At 40.2% G+C, this 20,535-nt stretch overlaps 1 protein-coding gene across 1 annotated transcript in view; it reads left to right on the forward strand.

The window, feature by feature from the left end:
• The window catches only part of PLXNC1 (plexin C1), a 71,129-nt gene that overhangs the window by 22,725 nt on the left and 27,869 nt on the right, over positions 1 to 20,535 (forward strand). Inside the window, exons 7-17 of the mRNA XM_017804511.1 lie at positions 1,584 to 1,653; positions 3,052 to 3,127; positions 3,252 to 3,305; positions 7,750 to 7,889; positions 8,897 to 9,076; positions 10,338 to 10,425; positions 11,304 to 11,510; positions 11,625 to 11,816; positions 15,363 to 15,462; positions 16,491 to 16,592; positions 16,974 to 17,077. Coding sequence (XP_017660000.1) covers positions 1,584 to 1,653; positions 3,052 to 3,127; positions 3,252 to 3,305; positions 7,750 to 7,889; positions 8,897 to 9,076; positions 10,338 to 10,425; positions 11,304 to 11,510; positions 11,625 to 11,816; positions 15,363 to 15,462; positions 16,491 to 16,592; positions 16,974 to 17,077 — 1,313 coding nt within the window. The remainder of the gene's footprint in view (positions 1 to 1,583; positions 1,654 to 3,051; positions 3,128 to 3,251; positions 3,306 to 7,749; positions 7,890 to 8,896; positions 9,077 to 10,337; positions 10,426 to 11,303; positions 11,511 to 11,624; positions 11,817 to 15,362; positions 15,463 to 16,490; positions 16,593 to 16,973; positions 17,078 to 20,535) is intronic.

Consider the following 20,535-nt stretch of genomic DNA (forward strand, 5'->3'; position numbering starts at 1 on the left):
AATGCAAGTGTGAAGTTATGTTTACTATTTATGGTACCTCTTGTAAGGTGACCTCAGTCTCACAAGAGAATGCACTTGCAAAACTCCTTTAGGTGCAATTTCTCGGAAAAAACCATTTTGAAAATACTTGCTTCTCAGTGCGGTCTAGTGCATTTAAAAGGTCAGCCCAGACCATACAGAAAATAAGAGGTTGCATTAATTTCAACACAGACAGAATCAGGAAACCATATTTGATGGTGTTGTTTTTAAAATATTTTTACAAACTTAAAAGAAAAGCCAAGCTTTGCCAGAAGGAGATAAATTCCTTATTTTTACTTACTACTCCTAGCAAAATACTATTTTTCTGTAGCTCATGGCTTGAGACCTTTCTCATGTATTGATATAGGCAAATGATTTAGGCAATTGTGTGCCAACATGTTAGATTTCTGCAGATAAGTAGATTTCTGGAGATGCAAATGTTTGATGAAGGATTTCAGAATGTCTGTGTCTACTCATCTACATCTTTAAGCATTAAAATACCATCAAAATCAGACTCTTTGCTATCCATTTAGTAAGGTATTTAATAGTATGAATGGTCCCCAAGGGCTGTTTCTAACAAGCAGTTCAGGTGACCTTTGCAGTGAGCACCCAAGTGCAGCAAGTGCCATGCTGACATGTGGAGCTGGGAGATACTTCTTATTTAACAACTGTAGATGTAGCCAGAGCTGGTTTTCATCTGAATAAGCCAGGCTGCGATAAAGGCAAGGTTTGTCTACCTTTGCAAGGTAGATATACTTAAAATATGTGTAGCTTTTCTGGATTAAAAAGCTAGCTACTTCCTAGCATAGAGAAGCCAGAAAAGTCTGCACACATGGGTTTCATTTGATCTCAGGCAGTCATTCGTTTCACAGATGTACACATCTGCAGGCTCACAGATGAAAGAGACCATGGCATAAGTGGTATATGTCTGACTCTACTTTTCGATGTGGTATTCTGCTCGTAAGAGAAGATAGTCTTTCATACCACAGCTGCCAGTGAATTGTCGGTATAGTAATTGCTAGCTGAAGTAATGGCAAATTGACTCATGCAATCATAAAAGATTTAAATAGGATGAAAATTGCTACTGCATAGATTACAAAAGGAGACTCTTGAAACCAAGTCTCTGAGACAGATAGAGACAGAAGTATGATATGTTGGGGTCTTTCACATTAAAACAGTTTGTTGAGTTAGAAGACTTGAATTAGGGATCTGGCTGTGCCACAGTACATATCACTGTGTGCTTTCTGGGAGATGATTTTATATCCCTGCTTCATGGTAGCATTTCCTTATCTGTATCCTAACAATATTACTTTTGTTTGTCGTGCAGTGGTGGCATCAAGCTTAATTAATGAGTGTATTTAAAGCTTTGGCACAACTCAGCTGAAGGGTGCTATAGAAGGACAAAATCTACACTTTTTTATCAGTCAAAAGTGGGAGTGAATGCATGAGAAAAGGTGCATACCAAGTAAAGAACGGCTGAAAGCACATGAGCTTTCAACTCTATTATTTTTTAACAGTTATTTCTTGTGATATCCAGCATATATCTAACATGAACATTTTTCCAGATTGTCTAATTCTCGAAGCATCGCTGTCCTCAAGCTCTTGGAATATCACACAAACATTTCAGTCAAAAAAGTAAGAGTCTGGTTCTTCCTAAAGTTCATTGAGGGATTGATGTGTGTGGGGTGTGGGGGACTGAAGTCATTCATCATTCTATTTTTGGTATTTCTTAAGGAACTACATACATTTCACTGAAGATAGTAAAATCCCTTTTCTTGGCCCACTTCCGCCTACTTCTCTTTTCCTTTTTTGGTTTGGTTTTTTTTGTGTGTTCTTAGAGAGCTGCTACTTCTGATGACTCTCTCATTTAATGGGACCCTGACAGCTAACTGTAGGAGAGTCATTATAGTGACTGAATCTACGATGCGTGCCTGAAGAGATAATAAAGGGTGTCACAATGACATTAAAATCCTTTTTGTCCTTGGGAAAAAGGTGAATTTCTGGTACTCAGGATAAGACCTAGAATAGAGGAGTCAAGAGATTCTGTAAAAGTGACTTTGTGAAACTGTTTTTTATTAGACCCAGATGCAATTTAAGTATGGTCCATGGCTAATGAATACAATTAAACCAGAGAGTAATGTCTGATCTGCTAATATGAGTAATGAATACCTATTCTTCTGCACACATTATTTTTCAGAGCCACACTCTTTTTGAGAGCTGGCAGAGGAAGCACTCGTGCCCAGTACATGGCCTAATCCTTTATGATAGGAGGTTGTTAATATTTAGAAAGATCTGACTAATATACACTATAGATAATTACAGTGTTCTTGTTCAGAACATTCCTCCTCTATACAAAAAGACTAATCCATAGGCACCTGGGATGAAATTAACTTTTGCTTTTTGGGAAGCGTCACATCACTTCCCTGTCCCTGGGGCAACACAGGGAAGGAGTTGTCTTTCTCTAAATCAGAGCATTTCTCAGCATGTGTGGAGAGGAACTGTGCTGCCCTTGGCTCTCTTCCATGCTTATAGAGGCATTGCAAAGCAAGATAGGGACAAAGTAGTCTCCAACAGGCATCTTTTTTGGTAGGAGAAGGCAATAACAAACTGGCAATACTTGCTAGCACTACTCACACAGAACAGAAATTCAAGGACAAGCTGTTAAAGAGTCAGTGATGGTTTTCTGCCCTTTTCTGGTTAAAAAGTACTACCTGGCCACTCATGAACTGGAGTAAATCACAGCAAAATGAAACCAAAAGTGTTCTGTCTGCTTCCTGCTTTTTTTGAAATTTATTACTTTAAGCATCTCAGCACAGATTGTATTTCATAGTAGATCTCTCCTCAGAATAAACACAACAGAACAATAGGCTTGGAGGGTAAACACAGGTTATGTGTTTTATCCATTTCATTACATGTTTACCAGGTTGTTCTCATGGGTTTATGCTTCTTTTCTGTCACTTGAAATTTCACATTCATGACTCAATCTAGATTGAGTTCCTGTGTCTTACAAAAACTCTCTTTCTGTGTTACCAGCTGCTCACAGTGTGTACGCAAGGGTGAATGTGCCAGCTGTAAATGGGATCGTGTCTCTCCTGCCACCACCTGCCAGGTGAAGTTTGTTGGGGAGAACTGGAATCCCCTGGGATGCCTTTTCCTTGTGTTTTTTTATGGCTGATCAGCAATCTGTCTCTTTTTTTGTCCTGACATGGAGAAATGCTGATTTTTTTTTTCAGGATAATTGTAATGCAACTGCTTCCAAGGGGATCACCACTGCACGGAAAACAGAGGTTAGTTAGCATTTTAAGATCGGCATTATTGGGGTTCTGAGGGTTGCGGGAGAAATTTATTTAAAGTGGGAGGACTGCAGAAGGAATAGAGATATGGTTGAAAAGGCAGTCAGTTGGTAGGTAGAACCTGGGTGCTTTGTAGTGTTAAAAGGTACCAACAAAAACTTGTGTTTCAGATCCAGGCGTTGAGACAGTGAACACTGCAATTGTCATGTGCCTACCTCTAGATGCAGTATTTGCAATATTGCTTTAAATGCCACAGTCCCTGTATGCTGTATTTAGGCACTCCACAGGAGCCAGCACACTGAGGGCTGGGATGTGTAAGCTGACCAACAGAAAAAAAAACCCAAAAAAACCCCAAACAAACAACAAAAACAAACCACAAAGGAGAATGTTTCATACTTAATCTTTTACCTAGACTTAAAAACATGTTTGAGTTCTGCTGTCACAGACAACTCTGTGAAACTAGACTTCAGAGTCTCAGACCTCTTCCTCATTTTATGCAGCCAGATCATAGCTTCTCCTGAAGCATAGCTGCCAGGGGAGAAGAAGGAAGGGGAGCATGTGCCACCCAGAGAAGTGGGTAACAGAGAAGTGGCTAGAGAATGAGTCCAGGAACTGAAATCCCCGGGTGTTAGTAAATCTCTAGTTCACACTTCCAGAAAAATTTACTTGTTTCCAGGCTGTAGACAAAACTGGAGGTGGAGCTACTCTCCATCTATCCCACACAAGCTGGATCACTGGAAAGGAAGAAGTGTCACTGGTGCCAAAGTACCTGCTGAATCTGGTTGCTGAGTTCTCTATAGAAATCATATCGATTGTATGTGTGCATACAATCTAAATTATTTGTCTCATAGGCCAGCCCTTTAACCTTCTGCTTCATAGGCCAGCCCTTTAACCACAAGGTTATCCCTTCATTCTTTATGGAACCCAAATGTTTTTATTTTCTCATAAAACTGAGTGATCTTTTGATCAGTGGTTGCTTATGACATGCAGGTGTTAGGAAAGAAATGAGTAGTGAGAAGAAATTTGACTGATGAGTAAGTACATAGAGATTTGCTTCCTACACTTTTTGGTTTCTGCTTTTCTGTGAGTGATGCACGGTTGTTATAAATAGCAGCTGTGTTCTTATCTCTAAATGTTTCATTAGAACTACCCAAACTTTTACCTCTGAAGGTAAAATTACCTCTTAAATTCAGCTATTCAGCTGATGTTTCTTAAACAAAATCACGAAATACATTTTGTTTTTCACAGAGACGAGTAGGATTGTTATACTTGTGCTTCTGAGCATTAATATTCTGGATTTGATCTGCATTTAAAGCATTATGTCTGGTGAAAGAACAGAGGAAATTCTGCTTTGCTCTGCTTCCAAGTGCATTAATTTGACATTGGTAAATAGTTGGAATTGCCTGGGAGATGGCTTTCTTCCACATGCCTTATCTTGGAACGACAGTGATGGACAAGGCAGTGAAAGCACCAGAGGCAGTGCAAAGGCAGATGTTTATTTAGAAGTGATTGATCCATTCAGAGGGCTTGAAATTGCATTTGAAATCCTGCTCTCCTTTGACTGCTGGTGCTTTAAGGAGAACATACTGGAGAGTGGAGAAAGAGGATTTGTGTTTTCCCATAACCCCAGCTGAGCATTTAGATTAATATACTTTTTTTTCAGTGGGAGCCCCCACCCTCCTCCTGACTCCAGCTGCTGGTTTCCATGCATTCACCTTCCCCCTCCCTGTGCCAGAGCAGCAGTTGAAGTGGTTGGATTGAGTATGCTTGTCTAGGGAACTGATTTGGCTGGAAATAACCGTTGTCTTTCAGCAGGTTATTTTTCATCTGGACCAGTTCCCTGGTGCAGTTCTTCAGGGCCCTGTGCTAGCAGTGCAGAAGGGGCTGTGCCAGAGAGGGGCTCCCTAGGGTGGCAGAGGCTGCTTAACCTGGGCTGCTGCCAGATATCTCTCCAAGACCTGCAGCCATGCTAACCACACCTCTGAGGATGTGGCTGCCACTGTTTACACAGCCCCAGGGAAGTGTTAGGCTGTCCAGGGCAAGGGGGAAGCGGCTGCAGCTCAGAAATATGGAGCTCTATTGAAGTTGACAGGGCTGTGCTGATTTACATTACCTGAGGACCTGGTGCACGCTCTCTGTATGTCTCTTTACATGTTTATACTTTGATCACATGCCTCACAACTAGTGATTTTTATAAATATCCTTCTGCCTCTGCTGTCTCCCCTCTTGTTACTGGGCATCTCTCCCCCTGCCACATAGCAGCTGGAAGGTCAGCGGCTCTCTGGTGCTGGGGAAATGAGCACTGCAGACCCCAGTGAGGACACAAGGTCCCTCCTGCATTCAGTGAGGAAATTCATGGTTTCTTTTGCTACTGAAGAAAATGTTGCAGTCAAGCTGGGTGGGAATCAGGCTCTTGAGTAGCTGAGGCCAGCTTACCTCAGTGCCATGACTGCGCTGACTCCATGAGTCCAAGGCAAGATGCTGCGAGGGAGTCTGTGCCGTGTAGCCACAGGGAAGGCACGATTTCAGAGGGGACTGAAACTGTTTCAGAGTGAACAGGTCTTGCCGTGATTTCTTCTTGGTGTAAGAAAAGAAGCAAGGCAGGCTGGCAGAGAGACCAGCAGGAGCCCTGAAGCATCACAGCATCCCACTGCACCCCTGGGCAAAGGATGCCTCGCCTTTCCTTCACTGGGGTCCACGGCCCTTATGCAGCTCTGGGGCATCTCCGTGTGTTTGTGTGATATTGCAGTATTCTGGTGCTTCAGGGCTCCCTGCTGGATACCAGTGAGAGCCCAAAGCAGTGTTTTACTCCTTTCTGTAGTAGTTGGCTTCTGGATTTGTGTGAGGATATTGACTGTCCTTTTGCACTGGAGGTTGGGCACAAGCAGAGGGACAAGGTGTAGGTGAAGAAAAGCACTGGTGGTTTGCTAACTTTAATCTCTTAGATTTCTGCTTCAGTTGTCCTGTCCCAAGGGTTAAACTGATTCCTGGGTAATCGTGGGAGTAAATTTTCCCCCTCAGGCTGTTTGTGAGGGATTTCCTTTGCCTTCCTCTATTATCCATACCAGAGGTCATCTTAGAGACCCTTCTGCAGGGCCTCTGGCCTCAGCCTTTGCACTCTCTTGCCATTTCCTAAGGCACAAATGAAAGCTTTCAATCAGTGGTGACAGGTGACATTAGCTTTGGAGTGCTCTGGCATTCAGTGAGCCATAGTAGCATGTGGGGACAATGTGCCGGAGACCTTTCTGAAATGGGCAAAAGCTGTTCACAGAGGATGGTGGTGTGACACTGAAGGTCCCCTCAGACCACCAGCCCAAAGTCTTAGTGCTGCTCTGGGTACATGAAAGGATTAGTGGATAGAGAAAAATGTGTGGGATGGACTTTCTTAGAGGTTTTGCACCAGCACCCTTCACAGAGTTGGGAAGAATGAACCCTGGGATGTGTCCATGGGTGCACGGCAAAAATCAGGATAATCACAATACTCTAAAAACTCAGTTTAAACTAGTATTATAGGCAGTCTAAAATCAGTCTAGAAATCATTTGCCTGAGAAGGTCCCAAACAGTTTGTGGTTTCACATGCGTATTTTCCTGTTTTTTCAAATATTTCAGTTTGTTGTCTGAAAGATAGATAAAGAGGAAACCGTCGGTATGATTGTGAAACTGGGGAAGCAGCAACACTGATTAAACATGAGATGCTGTCAAATATATCAAGTACATGCACTAGGGAAAAAAATCTCTCTTCTCATTCAGTAGTGTTAGTAAGTTAGAACAAGTAAATATAGACAATGAAAAGCACAGTTTAAAAATTGCCCACATTTCTGTAAGACTGTGGCAGCATCAGAGTAAACTAGGATTGTTCTTAAACGCTGGAGAACTTCTTAGCATCAAAATGAAATACCAAAAAAATTCTCCCACAGTTGTGTTGTACCTTTAGTTCTGTGCATGACTTTGAAAAGACTTTCTAGTAAAGCTAATTTTGGGGCTCTTTCTCGATTTTCCATTTGAGGATTTGACCCTGCTTCCCCTTCTCAGGTCAAGAAAGATGCCTTCATTTGTTCTCCGATCTCTCGTAGTGACAGCACCACGGGTTTTGTCTTGCATTGTTTCTTGGTTCTTCAGGGGTCACACAAAACGCATAATTTCAAGCTGGGTTTTTATGATACCTACCTTCCAGTATGTCAGACTGGGATTCTTTTGGGCAACTTTGTTATGAGATAAATTGAAATATAAAATACGATGGTAAAAATAGTTGGCTTGTAAAGAAGTTGTGATTAACAGTGCTTCCCAGGATTAAATTTAACAAGATTTGAAATTATTAATAAAAATGTATTCCAGTGCCATAAAATCTGCATTCTTGAGTGGTAGTTGTTTTTACAGCTGTTGCTTATCTGCCTAGCCTGTTTATAACCAGATTTTGTTTTGCTTTATTTCCTAATAGCATATCAGTATTCAATCCATTGAACCTTTGTGGATTTCTACATTAGGCAAAAGCGAAATAACAGTCAAAGGAGAAAACTTTACACATGCATCCGGCATAAAACTGATATTGACTGGGATCACTGGCTGTAAACCAGACGTGTGAGTTAAACTGAAAAATAATACTATTTACTTTTCATGGTGAAAATTATGCCCATTTTGCTCTAACAATATGGTTGGGTGAACAGTTGTAATGTACCTCTCCTCAGCAGAGCAGATGATGCTCTACATCTCTCTAGTTATACTTCCACTTTAAATTCCCAAAGGATGGAAATGAATTTGGTGTTTGGGTACAATACAAAGGATGGAAGGGTAGGTGGTCAGTTCTCTCAGTAATAATATGACAGTGCTGTACCTGTGGTCCTCTGTGCCTTCCAGCAGGCTAGAAGTTAGGTCACAGGAAAACCTCAGCTTTTGTTTGACAGTTCTCTGCTTCAAAAGATTCGCCATATATTCTAGGGTTCTGCTTGTAAAAGTGCAGACACCATGCCATGGAAGGAAATATCTCATGCAACAGCTCCTGCTTTTCCAGTGTAACCTCCTAAATAATTAGGCTATCGTATTCTGAATCAGTTATTTTCAAGTGCAGCTGCAATGACTGCCTGTTATTACCGAGGCCATTTTACACAGCTAGCACTGTAAAACATAATGTTCCATTTTTACTTCAACCATGAATTTCCAGGGGACCACAGAAAACAAAAGGAGAGAAGGAGGGAAAGACAGGAAGTAGAGAGAAGGAGGAGGGAGAAAGGAGAGAAAGAAAAAGACGATGAAGATTCTTATTCTTGACTATCTCATGGACCGTGTTGGTAGCATGGAGAAGTACACAGTAAACAGCAAAATCACACATTGCATTACATAGCCTCATCCCAAGTTAAATATCTATACTGACTTCTGTGATTATTGTGTCACACAGAAACTTCATTCAAAAGATGCCCTACTTTGTCTTTTCAACTCCCTGCTCTCTCTGTCTGCCTCCACTTGGCAGCTCAGAGAGAGATTCAGTCCTCTTTTCTCCTTGTCATTTGCTGTAGGTTATAGGCTTTGTGTAGTACCACCAATGAATGACATCTGTGTTTCAATGTTTGTCTGTTTTCTTTCTCCTCCAGCATTAAAGTTAGAAATGTGCTAAATGATACACAAATGACATTTGCTCTCCCACCAACACGTAAAGAGGCCAAAAGTATATGTATACAGGCTAATGGGAAAAAATGTTCACCACCAATGACCCTGCATTATGTTTCACTGCCATCATGTTCTAGAATCACACCAAATACCTCCTGGATCAGGTAAATTTTGTCTTTCTCTACTTTTTATGTATTTATTCAAATGTAGTTGCACTGAGCCAATATGAGCCTTCTTCCTTGGCCAGATGCAGCTGATGCATACTTGGAAGACTGCTATAGCCTGTTGTGGAGGATGAATTTACACCCATGACCTGATTTAACAGATATTTTAACTTGATAACTGCAAGATGGATCCTGTGTTTGCAGGATTTTATAAACTTCTTCCTGCCCACCCCAGCTCTCCTTTATAGAAGCCAAAAATAGTCTATTCAGACTAAAGCTAAATCCAAAATATGGGTAGCATGTGTAAATTCTAACTCTGATTAACTTTGATTTCTTGATACTAATATACCCTTCACCTGCAAAGTTTCAGTGAAATAAAGTGAAAATAATCACCCCTGCAGTGATATGTGCAGACTTTACGATGATGTTCCCTAAAGCCAAAAGAGCCCTATTCAAGCCTCTGCTTGTTCTGTGGGAGAATCACAGATCTGGTGAAAGACTTACAGGGTGGTTTTTAAGATATTTTCAGCACAGCTTTCCACCTGTTCCTCTGCCTGCACAGTTTTTACCGGCTTGCAGGTTCTTAATCTGATATCTTTGTCATCAAGTGTGGATTTGAGGTAATGAGTTGGGCTGGCAGCTGCAGCAGCTGCGCAGCTAGGATGCATGCCCTCATCTCCAGGTGAGAGGCAGCTCAGGCAGCTGGAAATTAATAATACCTTAAACCACTCCAACTGTGTTCAGCAGAGATTGTGAGCCAGAGCCCTCAGACACAAGCACCATTGTGTGTACTGAGACAGATGGTCTGAACACTGCCAAGAATGTTTCCTGTGAGGTGCCTGGCACGATCAATTTGTCCTGAAGAAGGCAAGAATTAAGCATAGACTGGGCTGCGCTGGGGCAGTGAAATACCATGATGCTCTTTCATCAAGATTAAATCATGGTCTGGCTCTTTGGCTGCATGAATAGAAAACAAGGTGAACAGTCCCTGAAAAAGGGGTATACATGTATATGCAATCAAGTAGTTTGGTTTTGAAGTGGCAAAAATGTTTACCATTACATTATGAGGAAAGAGTGGAAGTACCCTGTATAGATCAAATTATCTTGTCCTGCAGTTTGACTTTATCATCTGCTACCAAAGCAAAATGCTCATGAGTAGTTCATGCATAGCTGAAGCCTTAATGCAGGACTTGTCTGTCTGTGGAAACACAGGTATTAACTTCCCTTCCTCCACATCTTTTTTTTTTTTTTTTTTTTGCAGTGGTGGTCGCAAAATTACTACAATTGGTAGAAATTTTAATGTGGTGGACAGTGTCATTATTTCAGATGACCAGAGATCAAACCTCACAGTAAGTCTAAATCTCCTTTATAATGCCAAATAGAAGTATCTTGATGGATTAGGTTTTGTTCCTAAGGTTTTAGGAGATATCAGCAATTTCCAAACACTTGCAGGCACATGTCAGTCACCCTACTGAAATAAATATGACCACCTATAGGATTACAGTTGCACACATTCTTAGAACAAAATCACGAATACACATAAGCTGCATAATTCCCTGAGCCTTTTTTTTTATGGTCTAGAAAGTTATTCCAAATCTGTCCTTTTTGAGTCACCCCAATCTCCACATATGGGTCTGTTGGAAGAGGGGGTTCTGTACTTCTCTCTGGCTCTATGCTGAGAACTCAGATGGTGCCACTGCCTCAGGAAGGGGCAGCAGACTGTAGCTGATGTTGGGATGAAACCTTTTCTCCTGGTATTTAAGGAGGTAGGCATCTTGTTGACCCTTTGCACTGCAGAGACCATAACACAGCAGCATCACCCAATGGAGTAAACAGTGACCTAATGCTACCATGACTGCAGCAACCTCACTCTCTCAGGAGTTAAGTTGGAGAGCTTGTCTTACTCTTGTCACCTGTGTTGAGGGGAAGGAAGGAGAAATGGCTGTCACAATTCCTGTCTCATTCACTGCAGGAAATAGTTACCTAAGCAGTGTGCAATCAGCCTTAAAGCAGTGTATGATAAATGCGCTTGAAGGTAGACACAGGCTAAACTCAGAAATTTTGCTGGGTGCTCTTCATGCAGCCCTACCCTGATTGCAGAGAAGAGGTTTAGCAGGTATCTTTGTGAAGTCAGAAAGACATTAAAATGAGTTTTGAGTGCCTCTGTTTGTAATTGTACCCGCTGTTGAGTTACAACTTTGTTACAACTTTGCTATTGCATTTCTAGGTCTCTAGGTGTCCTGGCAATGCATCTGAATATCATTACTTAACACCAAGCCTGAGCCATGCAACTGAGGGTAAAGTTGTTGATATGATGTTAAAAGTGGATACTACCTTTATACCATGTGTCAAATTACACTATCACCCTGACCCAGTGTTCATTAACTACCAGCTGCACACTGAACTGGATCCTGATCTGGAATTAAAAATATATGTAAGTTTGAAAGTAATAAAGTACAATGCCTTATTTTAAATAGTGTTTGGGGATACTTTTTTTTTCTTTCTGTATTTAATGACTTTATTTTCTTCATTTTTTTTTTCTCTATAGAAAGAAAATGATAACTTGAATATTTCTAAAACTGAGGTAGAGGTTTATCTGTCTTACATTACTGGTGCACAGACCAAAAAGATATGGTTCAGTGTCCAAAATATTACCAAAAAGCCAGACCGTAGCACCATACTGTGCAAATTCAAAAGGGAAGGAACAGACAAGATTGACTTTTCCACAGTGAAAGTTTTTGTAAGTACAGTTCCCTTTTGTTACAATTCAACAGTGTTTGAATGTTTATACAAGTGAAGTAAAATGTATCATTAATGCTCTCATCATGAATATTCTCATCGTGAATGTTCTTTATCGAGGGCAAAAGTGGATGCATTTTCTTTTCTCTTGATACTTGGTAGTACAGTTTTCTTCCTCATATCTAAGCACACCTGCCTGGCTTAGGTACCACTGGCAGTACTGCGTTCGTTTTCTGTCTGGTTACTGTGGTAGTGTCAGAGGTAGGTTTTGCAGTCCAAGCTGAGCTGCAGGAGAAGAGTAGCTTGTCATACCTATGCCTGCAGCACAGACATCATCGTAACAGCATCACTGTCTCCAGAACCCCTCATCTTAGATCTGTAAGCAATCTGCTTCTGCAATATGTTCTTGAGGAAAAGGATTACGTCCTCCCAGGCACTTTTTCCTACCAAAGTAGACAAGAATCTGTCTTCAGGATCACCACTGAGACAGAAGAGAAGGCATTTCTGGATGAAAAAGGGGGTGAAATTCAATGTGCATTGGGAAAGCTAAAATGCTTTGAGCATGTGGCACAAAGCCAAGCCCAAATATACAAACATTAGCATGGATGTCAGAGCTAAATTGCAGCTTAAGATATTTGCTCCTTGAGTAAGATGAAGATACAAATTTTTTAGAATGTGATCATCACCATTTAAGAGGGGGAAAAATTATGCCAGACTCTTATTGCAGTGTGTGGTGGTATAAAACTGAAATAACTCTATTAACTTCAAGGCATATGGCTCATAGTAAAGATTAACAAAGCTATTCTTGACTTTGTATCACTGTTAACTGATCCCCCATCTGTGGATCCTGCCGTCTGAGCCAGTTATGGCATGGAAAAGCCTTTCTGAGTTTGGTGTTGCATTTAAATATTAATGTTGCCTTGCAATATCACATGCTTATCCTGCAGATTTCAAAGGAGTGACTGTCATAGAAAGGTCACTACTTCACTAAGGCAAATCAAATGCAGTAGTTATCATGTAACATTTCACTTCTAGTACCTTAAAAATTTTTTTTTCCAACATCAAAAAAAATGTTTAGAGTAGTAAATGTTTTTTAAAGTAGTAAGTGCTTTTTAAAATTTTATAAATAAATCATAGAAGAAGTAGGACCACTGAAGAAAGGATAACGTAGGTATAAAAGATAATTTTGGCTCAAGAATAAATGTATCTTGCTTTAGTTTTCTGGAAGAAAGAGGGTATTGAGTGTGGGTTCAAAGACAGAATGATCAGTCTGAAAAGAGTTGTCAGAGAAGAAAGTGCCATTCTTGTGACAGAAGCAAGATTCAGATAGATCAAGGGGCTCAATACAGCAGGAACAGGATCATTCCTATCACAGCACTGAGGAAGAACTGACACATGATACTGTGGGCTAAGTAGAAAAGATTTTAGATAAAACTGCAGTCAGGAGACACACTGTATGACTGGAGAACAGCAAATATAAAACTAGTATTTTACATAACAAAAAAAAAAAACACAAACAAACAAAAAAAAAAAAACAAAACAACAAAAAAACCCCAAAACAACAAAAAAACCCAAACCCAAAACCTAGACAAATGCAGGCTTGCTGATTTAATCCCAGCTCTATGTAAAACTTTATAATGTATTTTGAATGAGAGGCTCATGAAAGACCTGGAGGTAAGTGGAAAATGGGGTAATTGTCAACTTCTTTTTAATGAAAGCAGATCATGCTAGATATCTTTATTTTGTAACATGAGTGATTTCCTCAGCAACAGAAACGCGGTAGATCACACGTACCTGAAAGTCACTCTGGTGACTTAACATGGTGATTATGAAGACAGTAGGGGTTAGAAAAACCGAATACTGTGTATGGGGAGCTGACTCTGGGCAGTGTTGATGATATTATTTAATATCACTAGTGCCTTGAACACAAAAATAAGGCATGCACCAATAACATTTGCTGATGACATAAAGCTCAGAGGCATTACCAGTCCAGAGGAGGTTTTATAATGTCATGCGGAAAAATGAATTTAGAAATAGCAATTGGATTAATTCAGGTGTATCTTATTTAGTTTATGATTCATAAGCGAGATAAAAGATGAGGAAAGCAATGGGACCACTGGATAGGAAGGTAATGGTGAAGATTAAAGATAATCCAAATATGAGCAAAAAATTAAATGAGTTCTTTGTCTTACGTTTCAATAAACAAAGATGAGTAACAGAAATTTCTGCTTTAGGTATCCTGCAGTTGGACACGAGTAGATAAAAGCAGGTGTATTAGTCACAGGATGGTTAATGTATTTAGCCACCAACGCATTTCAGCCTTGGAAAAGGCAAATGGGATCCTAGGAAGGCTCAGACCAAAATAACTTTTTATAGGAACTGTGAAAACATAGAAACATCAGAGGAAAAATAACATCTGCTGAAGGAAATAGATCTGCTTTGTATTCTGTTCTCTCTTTGTGGCCCCAGAAATATAAAGGCTGTGTCCTTCCAGCCCTGTGGGGTGTTTTTGCTTGCTTGTGTCTGGGTAGCTGCGATGTGACTATCCAGTTGGCAGGCTGCAGCTGCCCTGGCTGCTCACCTCCTGTGACAAGCCAGTGATTGCAATCACCAGATCTCTGCCTTCCCTGCTGTAACCCAAAATAATTTCAACCCAACCCTCCTTTTCAATTATCTCAAGCTCATTTCTATCCCTGGCACTTGGTGGTATCTTTTTATGTGTCAAAGCATATTTTTACATCTAGTCTGTTTATAGTCTTAGCTACCCTTTATTTATGTGCTTTCACAGTCCTCTTTGAGATCCTCCTTTGTGAAATTTCTTCTGCTGTAATTATCAGTGGTGAATGCCTCAGTTTGGCATCTGGCAGACTTCAGCACTTTCATGTACTCCTAAGAATTAATGCCTGTCCTGCCTTTGACAAGCCCACTGGCTATTGGGGGATGTTGTCCATGTATTATGTGTTGCTTTTTTTTTTTTTAAGACCTTCAGGAATGCTATACCTCCTACACAAAGAGGTTGAAAGTTCTGCAAAGAAATAGGGAAGAGGGCTGTGGGCCAGTTGTCTTATGAAAAATTTTACTTCCCTCATTCTTAGCATGAGTCTTACACTACTTTTCTGCTCAGCAGAGTAACACTGTGAGTGCATATGAATGTTTTTAATTATTAATGTGTGCCTTCTTTGCTTCAAAATGCCAGAATGTTTAGCAGCGATTCTGAAGGGCATGAGCCACTTGGCCAGCTGGAGGCCAGTTCTTGCCATTCATTTGAGGGCTCTAGTTTGCAGCAAGAGCATGACAAAATGTGGTGCTGCATAAGGACCTCCAGATTTTTATCATCACTGCTCTGTTGTCCTGCTTAAACATCAAATCCAGTAAAAGTTAATTTTACGTTGATTCACATATGTTTTCCTGAATTGCTGCTGTCTTCCCAATAATCTACCATGATCCTTATGTGCCTTACATACTTTTTTATAAAACACATTAAATGTCATTTTAAGCACTGATATAATAACTGTCCTCTATTAACACAGCCATTACTTTTCTTCAGGTCAAATTGGGAAATTTTGAGCATGAAGTGAAACCAACATCATCGTACATATATTTATATGTTCTTATTTTGCTACCTATTGTAGTGGGTGTCATTATAGGTAAGTACAAAATGCATTTTCATTTTTTGATTTGCTGAAGGGTATAATCATGACACAAACACATACATATACACACGTCTGGAACTGTCACTAACAGTCTGGTGGTTTTACCATGTTCCAACAAGAGTGGGCAAAGTTAACTCTGTTCTGGTGGTGGAGTCCATCTTGTGAGACCGCAGCACATTACAAGACAGTAGTTCTGTCTGTTCTTCTGGGATTATTCACTATCATTTCATCAAGCAGGCCATAGGACTGACAAGCCTGTGTCACAACTTGGTCCATTCTGGCTGCCAGAGCTGGGCTACCCTCCTGTCCCTAGGGCAGATGTTCCCTAACAAACTGCTTATCCTCAGGCAGTGTTTGTGGTGTTTCTGCTCAGTTTCATTTGGATCATTCGTGAACTTATGGGTCATTACTAAACTGAGGGAGGTAAATAGTTATCCCTTCCTGTTTTTAGTGCTCCCTTTTTTTTTGCACATTTTTATTTGATTATATATTTGATAAATTTCCATTTATTTTAATAAGATTAGGTGTTTGTTTTTTTGGTTGGTTAATTTTTTTTTAAAGTTCATTTTAAAAAGGAACCATATCATGCTTTTATGCTCTCAAAATAAGCTTTAGAGAAGTTAACAATTTAGAAGTGAATTTCCTCTTCAAAACAACTGGTTTTCCTGTTTGATCAGTGCTACCTTAAGTAGGTTCCTATTAGTAGAAGTGTTTGTTAGATTCTGTCTCTCACTGTGCAGGCTCTATATAGCAGAGTGTGTTGTACTTTCAAATAAAGTTGGATTGACAATTCTAAGACCTTGTTAAAAGGAATGATTTTTATTAAACATTGGGGTATAAATCCAGATAACTAGGGCTCATGAGTACTAGCACACTGACAACAGTAAAACACTAATCCTCCTGGAGAGTGCAAGTGTACATTAATCTTTCTGTTTCTTAAAATAATAATAAAATATGTCTCTTATATGAGGGTTTTCTGTTCCGTGCTTTTTATACTCATAATCTTTTTTTCTTCTTTTTAGCGGCATTCATAGTTACTAGATACAAATCCAAAGAGTTAACTCGTAAACAGAGTCAGCAACTTGAACTGCTGGAATATGAGATTCGTAAGGAAATACGCGAGGGTAGGTCTAAAGAGCTTTACAGAGCTTAAGTATAGCATAATTTCTGAACTGAACCTGTCAAGAAGCTCACATTATATAAACGTTTTTATTTTGTAGCTGTTGGAGTATTTTTGTGTTGGATCAGAATTTCTCTTTAATATTGTGTGCACTGCAGTAGCAGATAGCACTGAGCTAATAGGATTGCATATAGTATTTCGTTCAGCAGAAGTCGGGGAAAAAATGGATTGCTACTTTCCTGCTCATAAGAGCTTCAGCTATAAAAAGAACCCCTCTTCCCTGAAAACTGTTTTTTAAGGAACATCTACTGGGCACAAGTTATATTTGTGAAGATGATTTTGTGTCAACTAAACTAACTCTCTGGGTGGGGATGGGGTTTTTCAGGATTTGCTGAACTGCAGATGGATGAATTAGATGTGGTGGATAGTTTTGGAACCGTTCCCTTCCTTGACTACAAACACTTTGCTCTTAGAACTTTCTTTCCAGAGGTAATGTTTACAAGTCTTTCAGTTTTCAGGCCTGACTAATATTAAAAAGCTAGGAAGCTCAGGATCAAATAACTAAAGAAAATACTACACAGTCATTGCTCATTGTTTTCACAAGAAACTTTTCTTAAATCAGAAATTACCAAAGAACACTTAAGGCTGTACTTCGCTATATTTAAGCAAGCCTTTATGCTGTAGCTAAAGCAACATTCTTCAATTTTCAAGGGTTGTGTGTGTATCCATTTCTTTTTGTCCAGCCTCACTCAGCTGCTTGCCTTTCAGGCCATTCTAACTAAGCTATAATTTATCCATTGCTCTTTTCATTCCCATGCTTTCACTTCCAATGCTATAGCTAATTAGAGTAACAGTCAGGCTAGCTAACATCATGACACTTCCTAATTAGACTGATGAAGAAATTCTGCTGACTTTCTACAGCAGGGTGCTGACAGAAATGGTAAGATGTTGATTCAAAGGGGTGCAGGTCAAATGCTTAGAAATTCCATAAGTACTTGTGTTGTCCACTTTAGAGGTAGATATTTTCAGTGTTCATTGGAGCAGTTTGTACCACTGTGTCAGAGGACCAGATGCCTTCTCTTGAATGTTTTATGTTTCTTACTGGGTTTTTTTCTTTGCCTATGTGGCACCTTATGAGCTGATAAGTACCTTTGCCACAACTTTCAAAATTATATCATGGTGTTTACCAGTGCTTACGAGCATTTACCCCATTGGCAGAAGCTGTGATCTCAACTGGTGATAGTTTTTTGTATAACTGACACCAAAGAGTAGAAACCCTTGGTTAGGCATAACTGGAATGTATGTGAATTATCTACTAGTCTTCATGTGCTACTCATCACTGCTGCAGCCAAGTCCTGTAGTCTTGTCTGCACACTGCTTCACTTTTTTGCTGTTTGTGATCCCAGTGAAAACTCATTGTGACAAAGTTAAACACATGTGATAGTGTGGAATCAGGGCCTTTGTTTTTTGTACAAAACCAAATACCAGATACTAAGGTGGAATAATATTTAGCAATTACATATGCAAAATCCTGGTGTACTTTGAGTTCGGTTCTCACACCAAAGGACACTGCAAATATCTCTTCTGGTACTACTGTGATGCCCCCATTATTCTAATTTGTAAGGGGTCACTAGGTGGTTTGAAGAAAATAGATTAAGGCAACCTTACTGTCTGCATCTCTTTCCTTTCTGTTTGTTTTGTTGCCAGGCATATTAACATTAAAATAGCACTTTTATTTTTAAGAATATATCTTTTCCTAGTGATAGTCCTCCCCTGTCAAAACAGTAATAATCTGTAGAAGCTGTCTGAGTGGAAATGCTGTGCTTTATGCAAATAAAAAGTAAAGAAAAAGAGGCTCAAAGTCTGCCACTCTGTGGCATTATATAAAGTCAGAATGGGAAGGGCTCCTGTTTTGCCTTGGCAAGTCTTGTGCCACTGCACATTCTGGAAATTATTCCAGTTGGATTTTGTCTGAGTTTGAAATACCAGTACCACAAAGGGTCACTTGCTACTATTAGCTCTCTACAAACATGTGGTGTCAGGCAAGTTATTTAACGTGTTGTGTACCAATTTTTTCTGCTAAGTACTTATTGTTTACATTGCAGGAGTGTCCAAACATGCCTTGTGCTGTATGAGTGTGGTAGGAAAGCTGTGCTCCACTAAACAAACATTATAGATGAACAGAAGAAACAATGAGGTAGAGATTGCAACTGAGTGTTGCAAGGGTTGACAGAAGGGTCAAAGTGCAAAACCACCACTTCCTTCACTAACCTCATGTGTTTGAATGATGTCCATATTGTATGCTTTCTGCCTTCCAGTGTGTTTAATGGGCTTTGTCACATCTAATCTGAGCTATTTATACATGGAGATCAAAGCTGTTCACTGAGCATCTTCTGTAGTCAGTACAGAGATGGGCAGCTCAAGAAAGTGATTCATCCCATTTGCCTGAGACATCTCTCTCAGGATGGGACAAGTTTAAGCTTAAAGAGGGAGTCAGATACATAAAATTAAGGGTGATGGATCCCATCTTCATTTTGAGAGTCTTGCTTTCCACTGCTTCAATTTTCTATATTTAATCTGGCTTGATAGCTTTTATTTTCTTGCTTAATGCTTGTGGATGTTAAATGGATATTATATCTATTCTTCTAATGTTCTTGCTGTTTAGCCTTTCTTTTCCTTTACTTGTTAAATTTGTAGTATTATTTCTGTTTTCCCTAAATTTCACACATTTTTGGGTTTAATGCTACGTGCTTGTTCCATGTTCACAAGCATTTTTAACGATTAATGTGGTTCTGGTTTTTTCAGTGTGTGTGTTTTATTGTTAATGGGTGTATGGGTTGCTGAAGAAGTTCTGGAAAAATTGGAATAGCCAGTGGAGAAAGAGGAAGAAGAGTATGGTAGGGGAGAAGAGAACATAAGGAATGAAGAAAGGAAGGGATGAAAAATCACATATAGGGATGAAAAATTAGATGTGAGATGGCAATGTGCGCTCATAGCCCAGAAAGTCAATTGTACCCTGAGCTGCATCAGAAAGAAGTGTGACCAGTGGTCAAGGGAGGTGATTCTTCCTCCCTGCCCCTGTGAGACCCCACCTGGAGTAGTGTCGCCAGTTCTGGGGTCCCCAGCACAAGAAAGACTTGTACCTCTTAGAGTGGGTCCAGAGGAGGGCCATGAAAATGGTCAGAAGGTTGGGACACCTCTCCTATGAAGAAAGTCCGAGTGAGTTGGAGTTGTTCATGAAGGCTCTGGGGAGACCTCATTGCAGCCTTTCAATAAAAAGGAGGCTTATAAGAAAGATAGAAACAGACTTTTAGCAGGGCTTCTAGTGACAGCACAAGGGGCAATGGTTTCAAACTGAAAGAGGATAAATTTAAATTGGATATAAGGAAGAAATATTTTATGATAGGTGTGATGAGAGATCGGAACTGGTTGCCCGGAGCTGTTGTAGATGTCCCATCCCTGGAAGTGTTTAAGGCCAGGTTGGATGGGGATTTAAGAAGCCTGGTCCAGTGGAAATTGTCCCTGCCTGTGGTAGTGGGGTTGGAACTACATGAACATTAAGGTCCCTTCTAACCCAAACCATTCTGTGATTCTGTAAGGAAACTAGGGGCAGCCAGCATCACAGATAAAGCAGGTGACAGTAATTGTTACTAGTGTAAATTTGGTGCTCAAGAGGCATTGACAAGGTATTTGAGAACTGGGGGCTTCCTTTTGTGTGAAGGCTTCTGCTAGGACTGGATGTGTGGTGGCACCTGTGCCTCTCTGGAGACTGACAGCATGGACCTCCTGGAGAGTTCATTAGTGAGCATTCATAAAGTGCCTTGAAATTAATAGAGACAGATGAGCTCAAGTGTCACTCTGTTATGGAAACTGTGTATACCAAAGGCTATCATTGCCATCCAAGAAGGATGCAGCCTGCAGCACCCCTTGCACACGAGCACATTTGA

This window comes from Lepidothrix coronata, unplaced genomic scaffold (assembly GCF_001604755.1).
Source record: "Lepidothrix coronata isolate B3197 unplaced genomic scaffold, Lepidothrix_coronata-1.0 Scaffold9, whole genome shotgun sequence".
Lineage (NCBI taxonomy): Eukaryota > Metazoa > Chordata > Aves > Passeriformes > Pipridae > Lepidothrix > Lepidothrix coronata.